The sequence below is a fragment of the Camelus dromedarius genome, chromosome 1 (assembly GCF_036321535.1).
Source record: "Camelus dromedarius isolate mCamDro1 chromosome 1, mCamDro1.pat, whole genome shotgun sequence".
Lineage (NCBI taxonomy): Eukaryota > Metazoa > Chordata > Mammalia > Artiodactyla > Camelidae > Camelus > Camelus dromedarius.
The window spans coordinates 31,631,594-31,645,767 of record NC_087436.1 but is presented as its reverse complement, the minus strand read 5'-3'; the positions used below and the strand labels follow the sequence as shown (position 1 = coordinate 31,645,767).

Here is a 14,174-nt window from a genome sequence, read left to right as displayed (position 1 = left end):
TCTGGTCCTTCGGCTAGAGGGAGAAAGTCTTTGTTGGGGTGATGTCTATTTTGGTCTGAGCCTCGTTGGTGTTATCACAATGCCAGCTTCTTCAGTTCCAAGTCTGGGATATATGAGTCAAAAACAGAACTCAAACCAAAAAAACCCAGGGAACTGACCACAGTGCCATTCCTTGGCTCCTGAGGCACCTAGCCAATCTGCTTTCTTCTCTACACCTTTCAGTCTTCTTATGTTTGTTTTGTATATATGTCCTGTGGTTCTAGTTGTACTTAGCAGGAGGAATAGAAAAAAACACTGCACCATCTTCCACTACTGCTCTTTAATAAAAATGTTCACTATAATTTAAAACCTAGTTAAACCTTGTCCTTCTTTAGTTAATAAGGTTATTATTGCTAATATTGTTCAGAACATGTACACTCATATACTACTTTGGCTATTTAACTAATTCCAGCTTGAACACTAAGTACTTGTGCTAAATATGGCATCTGTCGATGCCATAGAAGTCATTGTGCAAAGGACATGGATACAGGCAGAAAGAAAGGATTGTCATCATTTTTGAAAACTACAACAGTTCATGTAAGTGTGAATCTGTTTCTGGCCTCTCTAATCTGCTCAGTTTATCTATCCTCATGTCAATACTACGATCTTTTGATTTTTCAGTTAAGTCATAATAACCTGGTACAGGAAGTCCACCCAGGTTGTTTTCCTCTTCAAAAATGTTTATCTATTTATCTTTTGTATATCCATATAAATTTTAGAATCAGCTTTTCAAATTCTATAAAAATTCTCCTGGGTTTTTGACTGGAATTGGATTGAACGTAGTGATCATTTTAAGCTGCACAAATCATTTTAAGTGCACAAATATGCTTCTTCATTTCCAGAGTTATGGGAATTACCTAGGTATCTTTTTCTTACTGATTTTAAACTTAATAGCCCTGTCCTAAGAAACTGTGGTCTATGTTAAATCAAACCTAAGAAAATTGTGAAGAATTACCTTTTACCACCCAAAATGAGTTCAATTTTTTAATGTTTTATATAGATATGAAAAGAAAGCAAATTATGCAGTACTTTTGTAAACGTCAAAACAACCTCTGTAGTGGGTTGAATACTGTCCCCCCAAAATTCAGGTCCATCTGGAACCTAATTTGGAAACAGGCTCTCTGTAGATATCGTTAAGGTAAGTGTCTGAAGAGGAAATCATCCTGAACCAGGGCAGGCTCTAAATCCTCTGACTGGTGCACCTACAAGAAGAGAGGATACGCAAAGAAATAGAGAGAACAAGGCTATGTGAAAAGGAAGGTAGACTGAGATTGGAATTATGTTGTCATAAGCCAAGAATACCCAAGGCCAACAGCAGCTGGAAGAGGCAAGGAAAGACTCTTCCCTAGAACCTTCAGAGGGAGCATGGCCCTCCTAACACCTTGATTTCAAACTTCCAGCCACCAGAACTGACAGGATAAATTTCTGTTGTATGCCACCAAGTTTGTGGTAATGTTATGGCAGCCCTAGGAAACAAATACACCTCCATGTCGCTAAATTCAATGGTCAATTCTTAGAACTCATCCTATTTTACCTACCAAAAGCACCTGACTCAGCAATCACTCCTTCCTTTCTGATATACTTCCTTCACTTGGTTTTTCAGGACACCATACTTCCTGGTATTCCTCCTATGTCACTCATCTTTTCTCAGCCTCTTTTGTTGATTCCTTCTCTTTTCCCTTACTTCTTAATATTTGAGTGTCCCAGACCGCGGTCAAAGATTCTCCTTTTCTATTGATAATCATTTATTACAGTTTCATGACTTTAAACACAACTGTATATTGATCATCAAAAACGTTTATCTTCAGTCCAGATTTCTTAACTGAAGTGTTTGTCAATCATTATCATCACAAGGATTTCCAGTACTAACTGTAAACTCAGCATGGCCCAAACTGGCCCCTTCCTCACCAAATCTGACCACCTGTATACATAGATTTCTCAGTCCACGACGATACAATTCTTCCAGCTGCTTGTGGAAAAAACTTAGGGTCATCCTTGATGCCTCAGTATCTCTCTATTGTATCCATTCAATCTATCAGAAAATCTTCTTGAATCCACCATAAAAAACATTAAAAACATATCCAGAATCTAACCACATCTCACTAACTCCTACTGCTACCACCACAGTTCTAGTCAACATGATTTTTTGTCTGGATTACTGTAACACCTCCTTACTGATCTCCTTGCTTCCATTCTTTTTTTGGGGCCTCTCTACAGTCTGTTTCCAATGTGGCAGTCACAGTGATCAGTCCTATTAAAATATAAGTCAGATTATGTCAATCTCCTATTAAAAGTCATTCTTATTTTATCCATAGTTAAAAAAAAAAAAAAAACAAAGTCCTCATGATGGCCTACAAGGCCCCATATTACCTTGTCTCCCACCCTCTGGAACATTTCTGATCTTATCTCCTACAACTCTCCTCCCTGTTTACTGTGTTCCAGATATACTAGTATGAGAAATTGTGAAAATGGCCAAGAAATTCTTCCCCCTCTACATCCACATCTTTGCAACATGATGTTGAAAATCTTCCCATGAAGAGGGGTATTCTTTTCCCTATCCTGTGAATTTGGGTTAACTAGGTGACTTGCTTTTCTATGAGTAATTACCAAAAATGATTCAAGAGAGGCTTGAAAATTATCTGTACACTGGGATTTGCACTCTTGCTCTTCTTGCAAATTGTGCCATGACCAAGTAAAGAAGTAAGATTCGCCCTGTTGATCTGGTGAAGAAACTGCCAGTTGTCAGACTGTTTTATCATCCACTGCCAACTACAAGACCTTTCTGCTAGCAGACAAACCAGCTGGCTAGATACAAATAGGCAAGTTCAGCAGACACGCAGCAGGCCCAGACCAGAAACCTGCTCTATTGTCTCCCAAATCATAATTTACTTAAGTTATTATTTTGAGCCACCAAGTTTTACAATGGTTTGTTACTTAGCAATAGATAAGAGACATCTAGCTTCCTTGCTGTTCCTCAAGCACATTTCTACCTTTGAAATGGCAAGTTCTTTACTTGGAACACTCTCCATGTATTGCATGGATAATCTGTTCACATCCTTCAAGTCTTTGTTCAAATCTCAACCTCTCAGTGAGGCCTACTCTGAATACTCTATTAAAACTCCAATCCCAGCATTTCCCCCAACACTCCAGATCTCTCATCCTGATCTTATTTTGTTTTTCTCTAGCACTTCATGCTTTAGCAGTTTATGTTTAGTGTCTAGCATTTTTATCATAAAACAATTTTTAAAGGAAGTTGAAAAAATGTATAACAAAACATTCAACCAAGTTGGCCTTTCTTTTAACTGTCCTAAATTAGATAAATTTCATTTTAATTTCTCTAACAGTACTAAATTTTTATTTAATAATAATAAACAACAATAATAACTAAGACTAACTTAGGGCTAACTATCATGCATTTACTGTTCTAATTGTAATGCTCAATGAATAGATAGCCTATAAAAAAGATACTAAATATTCTACTAAAGATGGAAAAGGAATAACTGGAGAGTGAATAAGAATTTAACTAATAAATATAATACATCCGTATAATAGTATACTACATAACATTAAGGTTGAAATATTGATATGTTTATATTATCAATAAGTAAAAAAAAAGTAGGCTATTAGTGTGTATATCATACTTCTTTTTTACTAAAATACTTAAATACACAAACCTAAGTTATACATTCAAAAAGTTAGTAATAGTTAACTCTAAATAATGGAATTATAAGATTTTTATTTTCCACTTGAATTGTATAATAAAGAATTTGTCTGGTCTCTGTCTAAGTTTCTGGGATGGAATTTCTGGAGTAATAGCAATAACTTTGTTATTCATAGTAGGCTCTTGGGACTATACCTAAGTTTATGCTAATTAAATGACTCAATAGTAGGCCCCTAGATAGTTTCAGGATGTGAGCAGGTTGGCTGGAAAGGCCAACTATGTAATTACAGGGTTGGAACTTTGAGCCATGTCATATAGGCCCAACTTCCTGACTCTCAGGGAGGAGAAGAGGTCTGGAGATTAAGTTCAAACAAGTGATCAATGATTCATTCAATCAGTCATATAACACTTAAAATTCAAAAGAGTTTTGTTCTATGATGTAGTCATTATAAATTTAATTTAATTGTAACACCAATTTATTTACATTTAGTATAAATCATATGTATATAATAAAATCCCAATAAAAATTCAGGACACCAAGTCTTAGCTGATCTTCCTGGTTGGTGAATACACTGATGTGCAAGAGGGTGACACACCCTGATTCCATGGGTAGAGGACATAGAAGCTCTGCTTTTGGGACCTTTCTAGATTTCACCCAATAAGTCTCTTCTTCTGGCTGGTTCTGATTTATGTCCTTTGTAATAAAGTTTTAATCCTAAGTGCGGTGCTTTCCTTACTTTTCTAAGCCATTTTAGAGAACTATCGAGCCTGGGAGGTTAGTGGGAACACTCAGATTTATAGTCAACTGGTCACAAGTACAGGTGGCCTGGGAGCCCTGAACTCGTGACTGGTGTCTGTGTGGGTGTAGTCATGTTGGGGATTGTGCTTTTAACCTGTGGAATCTGTATTAACTTACTGCCAGAACTGTACTGCAATTTGATATACTGTCATACTATCTAAAGATTTTTTTATAATGGATGTACATTACTTTCATAATTTAAAAAACTACTTTCACTTCGAAAAAAGAGTAATGAGATCTTGCAATTAAATAAATCACTGCTATTTTAACTGTAAAATCAGTTACATCAAAAGAAATAATAGGACCAAATAAGAGCCCACAAGTAAAAATGTCTGAGGAAAAGAAGGTAAATTTGTTAAATTAAATTTAAAAGTTCATGAAGGTAATAAAATTAAAATATTTTTAAATGGCATATAAGATTTTGTAAAATAAGTGTTTCTTAAAAAAATAAGGTATTATTTGGCAGGGCAAAATCATGATGGTAGGAAAAACAAAATGAATAGCAAGATTCCTTTAATAAACAGTAACCTACATTTCTTATAAAATAAAATTTCCAATACAATTTAAAGATATTTCTATATGACAGCATCACAGCACAAAATCTTATATGACTACACTTCTGAATTTAAAGTATTGTAACTAAGGGGAATGAAAAGTGAAAAGTTCTTTGGTCATTTAGGGTTTTTTCAGTAAAGTCGATTAATGCAATGATTATTAAACCACTGGACCATAATATACATATGGTATTAAGCTGTCTGATTTTTAAAAACCTCTTATTGGCTGCCTTCTCCTCCCCTTCCCTGCTTCACTTCCCCACTCCTCCACTGGTGCTCCCTGGTATTACCTCTAAGTAAACTGACGCACTTTGGGACTTTTAGGGTCTGCTTATGGGGGAATCCAAAAAGAAATATGTGTAGAAAAACTTAAAGAGAACTGATTTTCTTCCACAAACACTGGTTTTGCCATCATGGAACATCCCTTCATATATATATATTATATTTGCCTCCTAACAGTCTTGATTTCAGTCTCTTCTTGTCCCCAAAGAGCATACATACAAAAAGCTATTGACAGAAGATTAAAAGGGAGGGGAAAAAAAACTCATGGGAAAAATTTTGACATCATCACTTTCTTTGAAGAAAAATAATTATTAATAAATTAACAAAAATCATTTCTGAAAATACCTAAGTTGTTTTCGGAGTTGCTCGATTTCCACATTTTGTTCAGTTACTGTTTTCAGAAAGTGTTGATTAGTCTGCCACAAGAAAAAAAAACATACAGTATTAGAACATTTAAAACTACATCTTTAAACGCTAACTACAGGAGTATACAAGTAGAAGAAAATAAAATGAAGTCATGATGATTATTAGATTTTTCGATGGTAAAATATAACCCTGGCCACCTTTCCCTGCCTTTACTACTTCAGTAGGTGCCTGCTTCCCTTCAAACCACCTGCATCCTCACTTCTGTGACTTCTGGCTTTCTCTGGCTTTCTGAGCCGCCTTTGTTCACCTAACTATGCAGAAGGCTATAGGTGTTGTAGACTTCATGTTCCCAGTCTGTTCTGGAAGAGCTCAATAACAAAGATTGAAGGGAACTGGTGTGTAAAAATCCCTAACTCCCATGCCCCATGGTGGAATATCTCTGAGCCCTGTGTTCTAAACTGGGTTCCAGAGTTCATCAGTGGGATTAAGTTTCAGTTACCCACAGTGTTAATTTGCTCGATTGTTAAAAGTCCTTTATTGGCTGCCTTATCTTCCCTTCCCAGTCTCATTTCTCCACTCCCCTACTGGTACTTCCTGGTATTATCTCCTAAATAAGTGACATGCTTTGGAACTCCTTTCCCAGAGTCTACTAATGCTAAAGAAAGATGTGAAGCATTCTTCTAAGTGTAGAAAAAAATTATCATGATGGTACAAATTCCTCATCCTTACCTATATGCCTTATAGGCAAAGTCACATAAATTATACTTACCTCCTAACTGATAGTCTTGATTTCAGTCTCTTTCCATTCTAACAAATCATACATACCTCTCCAACCAAACTCCCTGAGGCAGTTTTCATTGTGCTTTTCTCACACCCTACCCAATTTCATTGACTTCACATTTTTAATACACTTTGGTATTTCCCTCTACCTGGGATGTCATCATTCTGCCAGCAGTCAGCCCTGCATATACTGAGTGATTCACTGACTCTAAGGTAGAATTAATTGTTTAGTTTTTGCATTTTGATAAAACTTTACATATACTTTTACAATGCACACTGCCCTTAAGTACTATAGTTAAAGTTTATGTATTCCTGGCTATAATATGAGCCTCTTTTTGAAGACTAGCTTCACCTAGAACTCCCAGCATCTAACACATGATTTAGTACATTCTAAGTACTATACTTTTAAGGAATTAATGAACAAATGCCTTTACTGAGACATGAAAGAGAGTCTGAGAACTGAATCTTTATCTTGGGAAGTAGATTGTTCCAGACAAGAATTTAGTATTTAATTCATAGACCACAATTTAAAAGACCAACTATAGTACACACAGAAAGATGGCCAGACTAATGAGAGGTAAGTAAATTATACCACACCAGAAAAGTTAAAAACAAAACACTGGGTGTAACACCGGGCATGAGTCATGAAAGACATAATGGGTATATGCAAATAACTGAAGGATTGACTTGAAAAAGAAATGAGCTTGTTGTATGTTACACCAAAAGATAAAATTATGTATCAGTGGGAGGAAATCTAGTAAGAGATTTTAGCTTTCTAATAATCAGAGTTCAAAGAAACAGGCTCTTAGTGGAAATGACAGTATGTCTTACAGAGGATATTCAAAGCAAAGGCTAGAGGATCATCTGAAAAGCATTTAATAGAATTTTATATATCATTTGAGGGAACAGATGACCTTTAATATCATTTCAAATTCTCCTGTGAAGCTGTCTCAATGACCTCAGCCCAAACTGATTCAATCTCTGAATTCCTGTATAATATTTGTAATGCACCATAACATTTTATTATGTACAGTCTTGGACATAGCATAAGTAATTCTTGTGTTTCTTACTATTTGGGAGCACCTTAAAGGTAAATTATGTAAAGAGATTAGCAGAAGTATAAATTAGAATTGTGAATTCTAAGAAGCTAGTGTTGGAAACAAACACATGCAACTTGCTAGCAAGTGTAGTAAGAGCTCAATAACTGCATCTGAACATGGCTTTATTTTTTATTTATGATTACAAAAAAAATTATATCAATGTTACAGAATTTGTAGATTCCTAAAGGTCCAGGGAAGTATCCCTTTACATCATCTATCTTATCACTGATTATTTCAGTTGGCATTTATCAAATAGACAGGGGCTTTGTGGATACATGCACACTTCTCTTACAACGAAAGAACCCATGGCAGTGGAAGGAACTTAAGATGAAATAAACAAATATTTTTGGGTTACTTTATGGAGATGAATAAATCTCAAGAAAAATAAAATTTCAGTAAAGAGAATCTCTAGGAAATGTGAACTTATTGTATCTCTAGTAATAATAAATAAATATAAATTTGTATTTTTATTTACCATTCAGGTCAGGGCATTTTACCTTCTGCATATTATTAAAGTGCACTGGTTATAAAAGATTATTTATTTGTTGTATATTCATCAATTTCTTGTACATCTGTAAGAACTTACTCATTTCTTGAGTTTATTTATGTAATCTGAAAAATTTTTAATGGACATTGTTTGATTTTTGACTCAAACTTGCTCCTATGACCACACTCTGAATGCTGAGACTTAAAAAATCTTTATAATCATTTAACTATCTCCCTTTACACTTGGTAGAGTCTTGTTTGATACCACAGTGTTCGTTACATTAAGAAAAACTCTTAAGTCTTAAAAATTTCTCTTAGCCATTTTTCTTTATTTTAACTACCAGGATAGTCTTTTATTTGTTCTTTGTAACACAATGCTTCATCCATCTTGTCACTCCTTTATCACTTTTATTGTATCCCTAGGTTATTATTCTTAGTTTTGGTCTGAAACTATGAATTCTTGTGCCTTAGAAATTTTTAATGTATTCAAGTATTCTTTCCCCATGACTTTTATCAGAATGGTTTTGGGTTGTATATAACAAAATATAGGCTCTGTGGTATAAAATATCAAAGGATTAGATAATCTCCACAATTCTAGCAAATATTAAAAGAATAAACAATTGTGATGTTAGGTTAGACTATTAATGTCATGTAGAAATAGGATTTCTTAATTATGGAAATCAGTCATCATTTTATTCTGGAGTACTTTAATACTGTTTTAAAACTAAGAAGTCACATTATCAAAAATTTTAAGTGAATAGAAATTCTAAATGTTAACATAAGTAAAATAGGGAGAAATTTATTTAATAATTTTTTACATGGTTAAAGGAGAAAATTTTAAAAAGAAGAATGAGATCAAATAAACTTACTTTTGATGGCACAACTCCACTCTTAAAGGCATTTTTCATTAGGTACTAATAAGAATTAACAGGGTAACTAAGCAAAATGAAGAAAGGAAAAGAGGAAATACCTGGGATGTCATAATCCTATTACTCAACAATAAGGTAACATAAAATTCCAAGAAGGAAAAGAAAAGAAGAGAAAAAGAAAATAAAAGTGAGAGAAGAAAAAAGGCAAAAAGGCAGAACTGGGAAGACTAATTGTACTTCTTTCAGGAAAAAATTAAAGGGAATTTAGGTGCACCAATTTAGGTGACTGATGGTCAATCAACTAACAAGTGGTTCTTAGTATCCTATTATTTTTAAGGATTTGGGCTATTCATCTGTCTAACAGTTCCACTATTTTCTTTGTATACCTAACCGTGTTCTAGATGAAATACTAAGAACAAAGCCTAAGTCCTACTCTTGAGAAGCTAACAGTCTAGATTACTCTCAAGAGATCTTACTAAGGACCCAAAGAGTATTTTCAGATTAGAATATATTTCAGATAGCTGTTAATTTTAGATCTCTAGAAACTACTATGAATGCTCATGTCTTGCTATTGAATGTGAAAGAAAAAGACAGATAAAAAGCAAAAAGTACTGCCTACCTATTTTTAGTTTTTTCTTATTGATTTGCCTTAGCAAAAAATAAATATTATTACTTAGTGTGACACTTTCTAGTTTATATAACAAGGGCACTAAGTGGATATTTTCACTTACCATTTCTATGTTCTCATTAGTAACATGAAGTTGCTTGGTTAGTTGTTGAAAATTGGTCAGCTGATCCTACAGTAGGAAGGTAGAGGGGTACATAAATAGCATTTTGTTTACAGCCCATATTTAAAATTAAACTAAAATCATGTCTAAAATCATTATGCCTAAGTCTAGAAGACATCAGTTATATTCCTTCTAACAATTATTGTGTGAGTTAACAGTTGAAATGAAAAAATAAATTTTTTAATAATTACAAAATTAAACAAAGTGATAACATGGAAACTAATATAAGAATCTATGTTTTATGTGAAATCATTATTTCTAGAACTCAATCCATTAATAAATAGATATGCTAGAAAGACCTTACCCAATACTGAAAAACCACATTCAAACCTATTTAAAACCTACGATATAAATCACAGTCAAGGAGTTATTGTGCCTTTCCCCTCTTTAAAATTCTCATGGCTTGAATGACCCACAAGTTTTAAATTTTTTGATTATCTGTTACAATCTGATTCAACATTATATGAGCAGATGACACAAGGTTAGGAAGGGTTGCTATTATATCACGTAACAGAACTCAAAACTGATAGGTAACTAGGGAAATAAGGACAAAGTATTATTTGTAAAGTCTTGCACCCCCTAAAACCCAACCAAAATCCCCCCCGCAAAAAAACCAAAACCCTAACTGCATAGCAATAGCATAAGACTGATCTTATTCAGGTAGAAAAATACTCCAAAAACCTAAAGGCTTAGTTGTTTGACCTAAATGAAGAAACAGCCTTAAAGAACATACTTGTATTAGAAATGGTTTCTAGATCTCAGGGTAAGAGTTATGGCTTAGACTACATGAGGGTTATTTTCAAACCAGGGCATGTATGAAAAACTCATTTTGTTAACTGCAAAGCATCATTAAGCATTATTATGACTTCTTTAGGTAGAAATTTCTGGTTATAATAATAATAATAGGAACAGTCATAAACTGGAATTTGAAAAGCCTATAAATGAGAATTGAAGATAGGCATGATAACTAATATATTTAAACAGATGCCTTCTCAAAATCCACAGGAAAGGGATAAGAATTGGAATTACTCCATAGTTTTCAATATACCTAGCAGAAAAAGAATCAACGGAAAGATAAAGGAGGTAGATTTTCCAATGGAATGGATGGTCATGTGAGATAGTGAATTCTTGTCAACAGAGGTATAAAGCAGAAGATAGATGCCCATTTTGAAAGAATATAAAATGATTCTTGCTTTGAATAGAAAGAAGCCCTTAATAGCCATTAAGATTCTTTCCTATTGTAAAATCCTATTCTGATTAATTTATGTTAGACAAACTTCACATGAATTTTAGTAAAAGGTCATATTTAATGTTGTTAACATTTTCATTTTATATGGCATTGTCACTACATTTGAGTAGGCTTCTTCATTGTCCATAATCTAATGAACAGTTTTTGTCTTTTTTAAGCCAGGTAGAAAATCAAGAACATAAAAGCTTTGGAGGTCCATTTACACATAATAATCTTACAGGGTGTTTCTCAGCACTAATTACAGCTTTCATTACTAATCACATTTTAAAACCCAGTGTATACTAGGCACATAATTATCTTATGTGTTCAAGAGACTTCTAACCATCGAAGACCTATTTACTGCCAACATAAATAACACAGTAGAGATTCAGGCATTCTTTCCAAACAATTTCTCCAGAATGCAACTTCTTACTGATATATAAGAAAACCATGACATACAAGATTACCTTTTGTTTTTGACTTTCTACTATATGAATCTGGGCCTCAGTCATATGTTCCTGGTAAAGTTTCTGCAGTCTATTCAACTCTTGAGAAACAGTCTGCCAGAGTTCCACAGCCTGAGTTTTTTCCTATTAAAAAAATTTGAGAACTCATTAAATTATTAGTAGGCTATTGCACAGTACAAATGAATCATTTTCTTTTACAGAAGGAATTCTTGTATATAAAGACACAAAATAAAAACAGAACTTATATAAAGATGGTACAGTCATAATATTTTTGATTAAGTTTATTAATAATTATAAACTCAATTATTAAACTTAAATTTAGAAAAAATCAAAAGATAAAAATTCCTTAGTTTGAAATCTTCTTTTTATTTGGATTTCATAATTAAAATTAAAACCCTTCAATCAGAGGTAGACATTTAAACCACTCTCCTTGTTCCACAAGAAAGTGTAAGCCACAGAAATATCTAAAAAAAACTTCCTTGGTAAAGTATAAGTTTTTTTTCTGACTGCAAAAGTAATAAATGTTTATTGTAGAAAATTAGGAAAATACAGAAAAATAGAGAAGATAAAATAATCTGATAGTTTTAACACGTGATATAATAAATACTGCTAACATCTGAATACAATCATCTTTATAAATGTTGGATGTATTCTTGTTTATAAATAGGATTTGGGGGAGAATTTTGTATTTTTTTTTCTTTTAACAAAATTGGGAATCATATAGTGTGCTGTTTGTATTGTACTATTTTCACTTGGCAGTTTATAAGAAGAATTTTCTCAAGTCATTAATTCTTTCATTAGAGCAATTCTCAAAGAGTGGTATGGGATTCCCAGAAGACAAAATTATGTTCATAATAATAGAAAGACATTATTTGCCTATTTCACCCTCATCCTCTCATAAATGTACAGTGGAGGTTTTCAAAGTTTATGTGATGTGATGTGTGATGCTGTCACTGCTCTGGTGGCTACCGAAATGTATTCTCATGCTCCCATTTATTTTAAAAAAACTTAGTTTTAATTAGTAATATGATAAATACCCCACAAAAATAAAAAGCTCTTTTAAGTCCTCAATAATTTTTAAGCATCCTAAGGAGGGATCCTTAACCAAAAAGGTTGAGAAACTCTAAGCTAGCATACAGAAAGCGTTTTTCTCTTTTTAGAGAAGTGGAAACTAAGGTTCAAGCTTTTGGCCTACAGTCCCTCAGCAAGTTGTTGACAGAGTCAAGAAGAAACCTCTTTGTCTCTGAAATCCAAGCTTTTAAATCCCAGGTCAGCGATAATCCTCTCTCAGTTTTAGTAAGCAGGTAAGAAGGTGTAGTGAAAAGATAACACATTTTTGGAACATAATGAGTATATACTTAAAATACATGTTTATAAGTTTAAAGGAAATTATTGCTGAGGTATAACCTGCAGCCAGAAACACACAAATCATGAATTTGTATACTAAGTGAACCCATGTAACTGGGACCCAATTCAAGAAAGAGAACATTATTACCAGCACCTAGAAGATGCCCTGCTCTCTTCCAGATACCATGAATCTCCCCCAAAAGAACCATTATTCTGACTTCGAAAATCATTGATTAGTTTTGCCTAAAACATACACAGTCTTAAAATTTATAGACAAAAGCAAATCTGGAACCATTAGACTTGGGTTGGATTTCTAATCCTGACTGAATAACCCTGGACAGTTTATTTTATTTCCTTAATAATCCTGGACAGTTTATTTTATTTCCTTAAGACTTTCTTTTCAATAGAATGATCATTAAAATGCCTCATACTTCAAACGACTGCAGTTTTCCAAACCTGCCTGACGATAAGAATCATCTGGATTACTAGTTAGAAAATGTAGATTCTCCTAGACCAGTGGTTCTCAAAGGACTAGCAGCACTGCCATAGGACCTGTTAGAAATGTAAACTGAACCATATCTCAGACTTCCTGAATCAGAAGCTTGGGTGAGGGGTGACAATCTTTATTTCAATAAGCTCTCGGGTGATTACAATTTGAGAACCACCGTACTAATACATAAACCCATCATTTGGAAAAAATGTTATTTCAGTGACTCCATATTTTTAGATTTTTAAACAACTTCAATTTTTAAATATCAAAACAATACTATAATACTATAGTTTCTTAGGACAGATTGCTAGAATCTATGTGGTATCACCATCTAATTGGTCAAAGGATATGAACATTTCTAGGGTTCTTTTTGCTAAACTTTCCTCCAGAAAAAATATTACAAATCACATTTTTATAGAACAAAATACTCCAAGCTAAAAATATTAAGGTAGGTGTATGATAGTATATTAGTGCTCTCAGCAACCAAAGCAATTATACTTGCTCTACACAGAAACTTTTGCACCTAATTTTAATTCTTCTTTGTTTATCTTGCTGTGAAATAATGATGATGATAAAAATAATAGGTAGATTTATGAACTTACATATATGCTGGGCATTATCCTAAGTGTTACATGGGAATTTAAAAATTTAATTCCCATAAGAACTCCATAAGATAAGAATTATTATAATCTCCATACATAAATAAGGAAGGTGAAGCACAAAGAAGTTCCCCAAGATCAAAGAGCCAGAAAGTAGAATGGAGACCAAACTCAAGACGTTTGACCAGACTTTTCTTCCTAAAGCCTGTGCGTTCCACAAAAGCAGAAGCCAACATTCTTCACTGTATTATCAACATGAAGCACAGTGACTCGTATCTCATAGATACCTAGTAAATATTTGTGGAATGAATGAAGATTA

General features: G+C 33.5%; 1 protein-coding gene across 5 annotated transcripts in view; it reads right to left on the bottom strand.

Moving 5' to 3' along the window:
• The window catches only part of SCLT1 (sodium channel and clathrin linker 1), a 164,267-nt gene that overhangs the window by 110,854 nt on the left and 39,239 nt on the right, over positions 1 to 14,174 (bottom strand). For all 5 annotated transcript variants that reach the window (XM_031466073.2, XM_031466080.2, XM_064496004.1 and 2 more), the window contains 3 exons: positions 11,420 to 11,542; positions 9,668 to 9,733; positions 5,681 to 5,751 (listed from right to left, as the gene is read on the bottom strand). In XM_031466073.2, the coding sequence (XP_031321933.2) occupies positions 5,681 to 5,751; positions 9,668 to 9,733; positions 11,420 to 11,542 (260 nt within the window). The remainder of the gene's footprint in view (positions 1 to 5,680; positions 5,752 to 9,667; positions 9,734 to 11,419; positions 11,543 to 14,174) is intronic.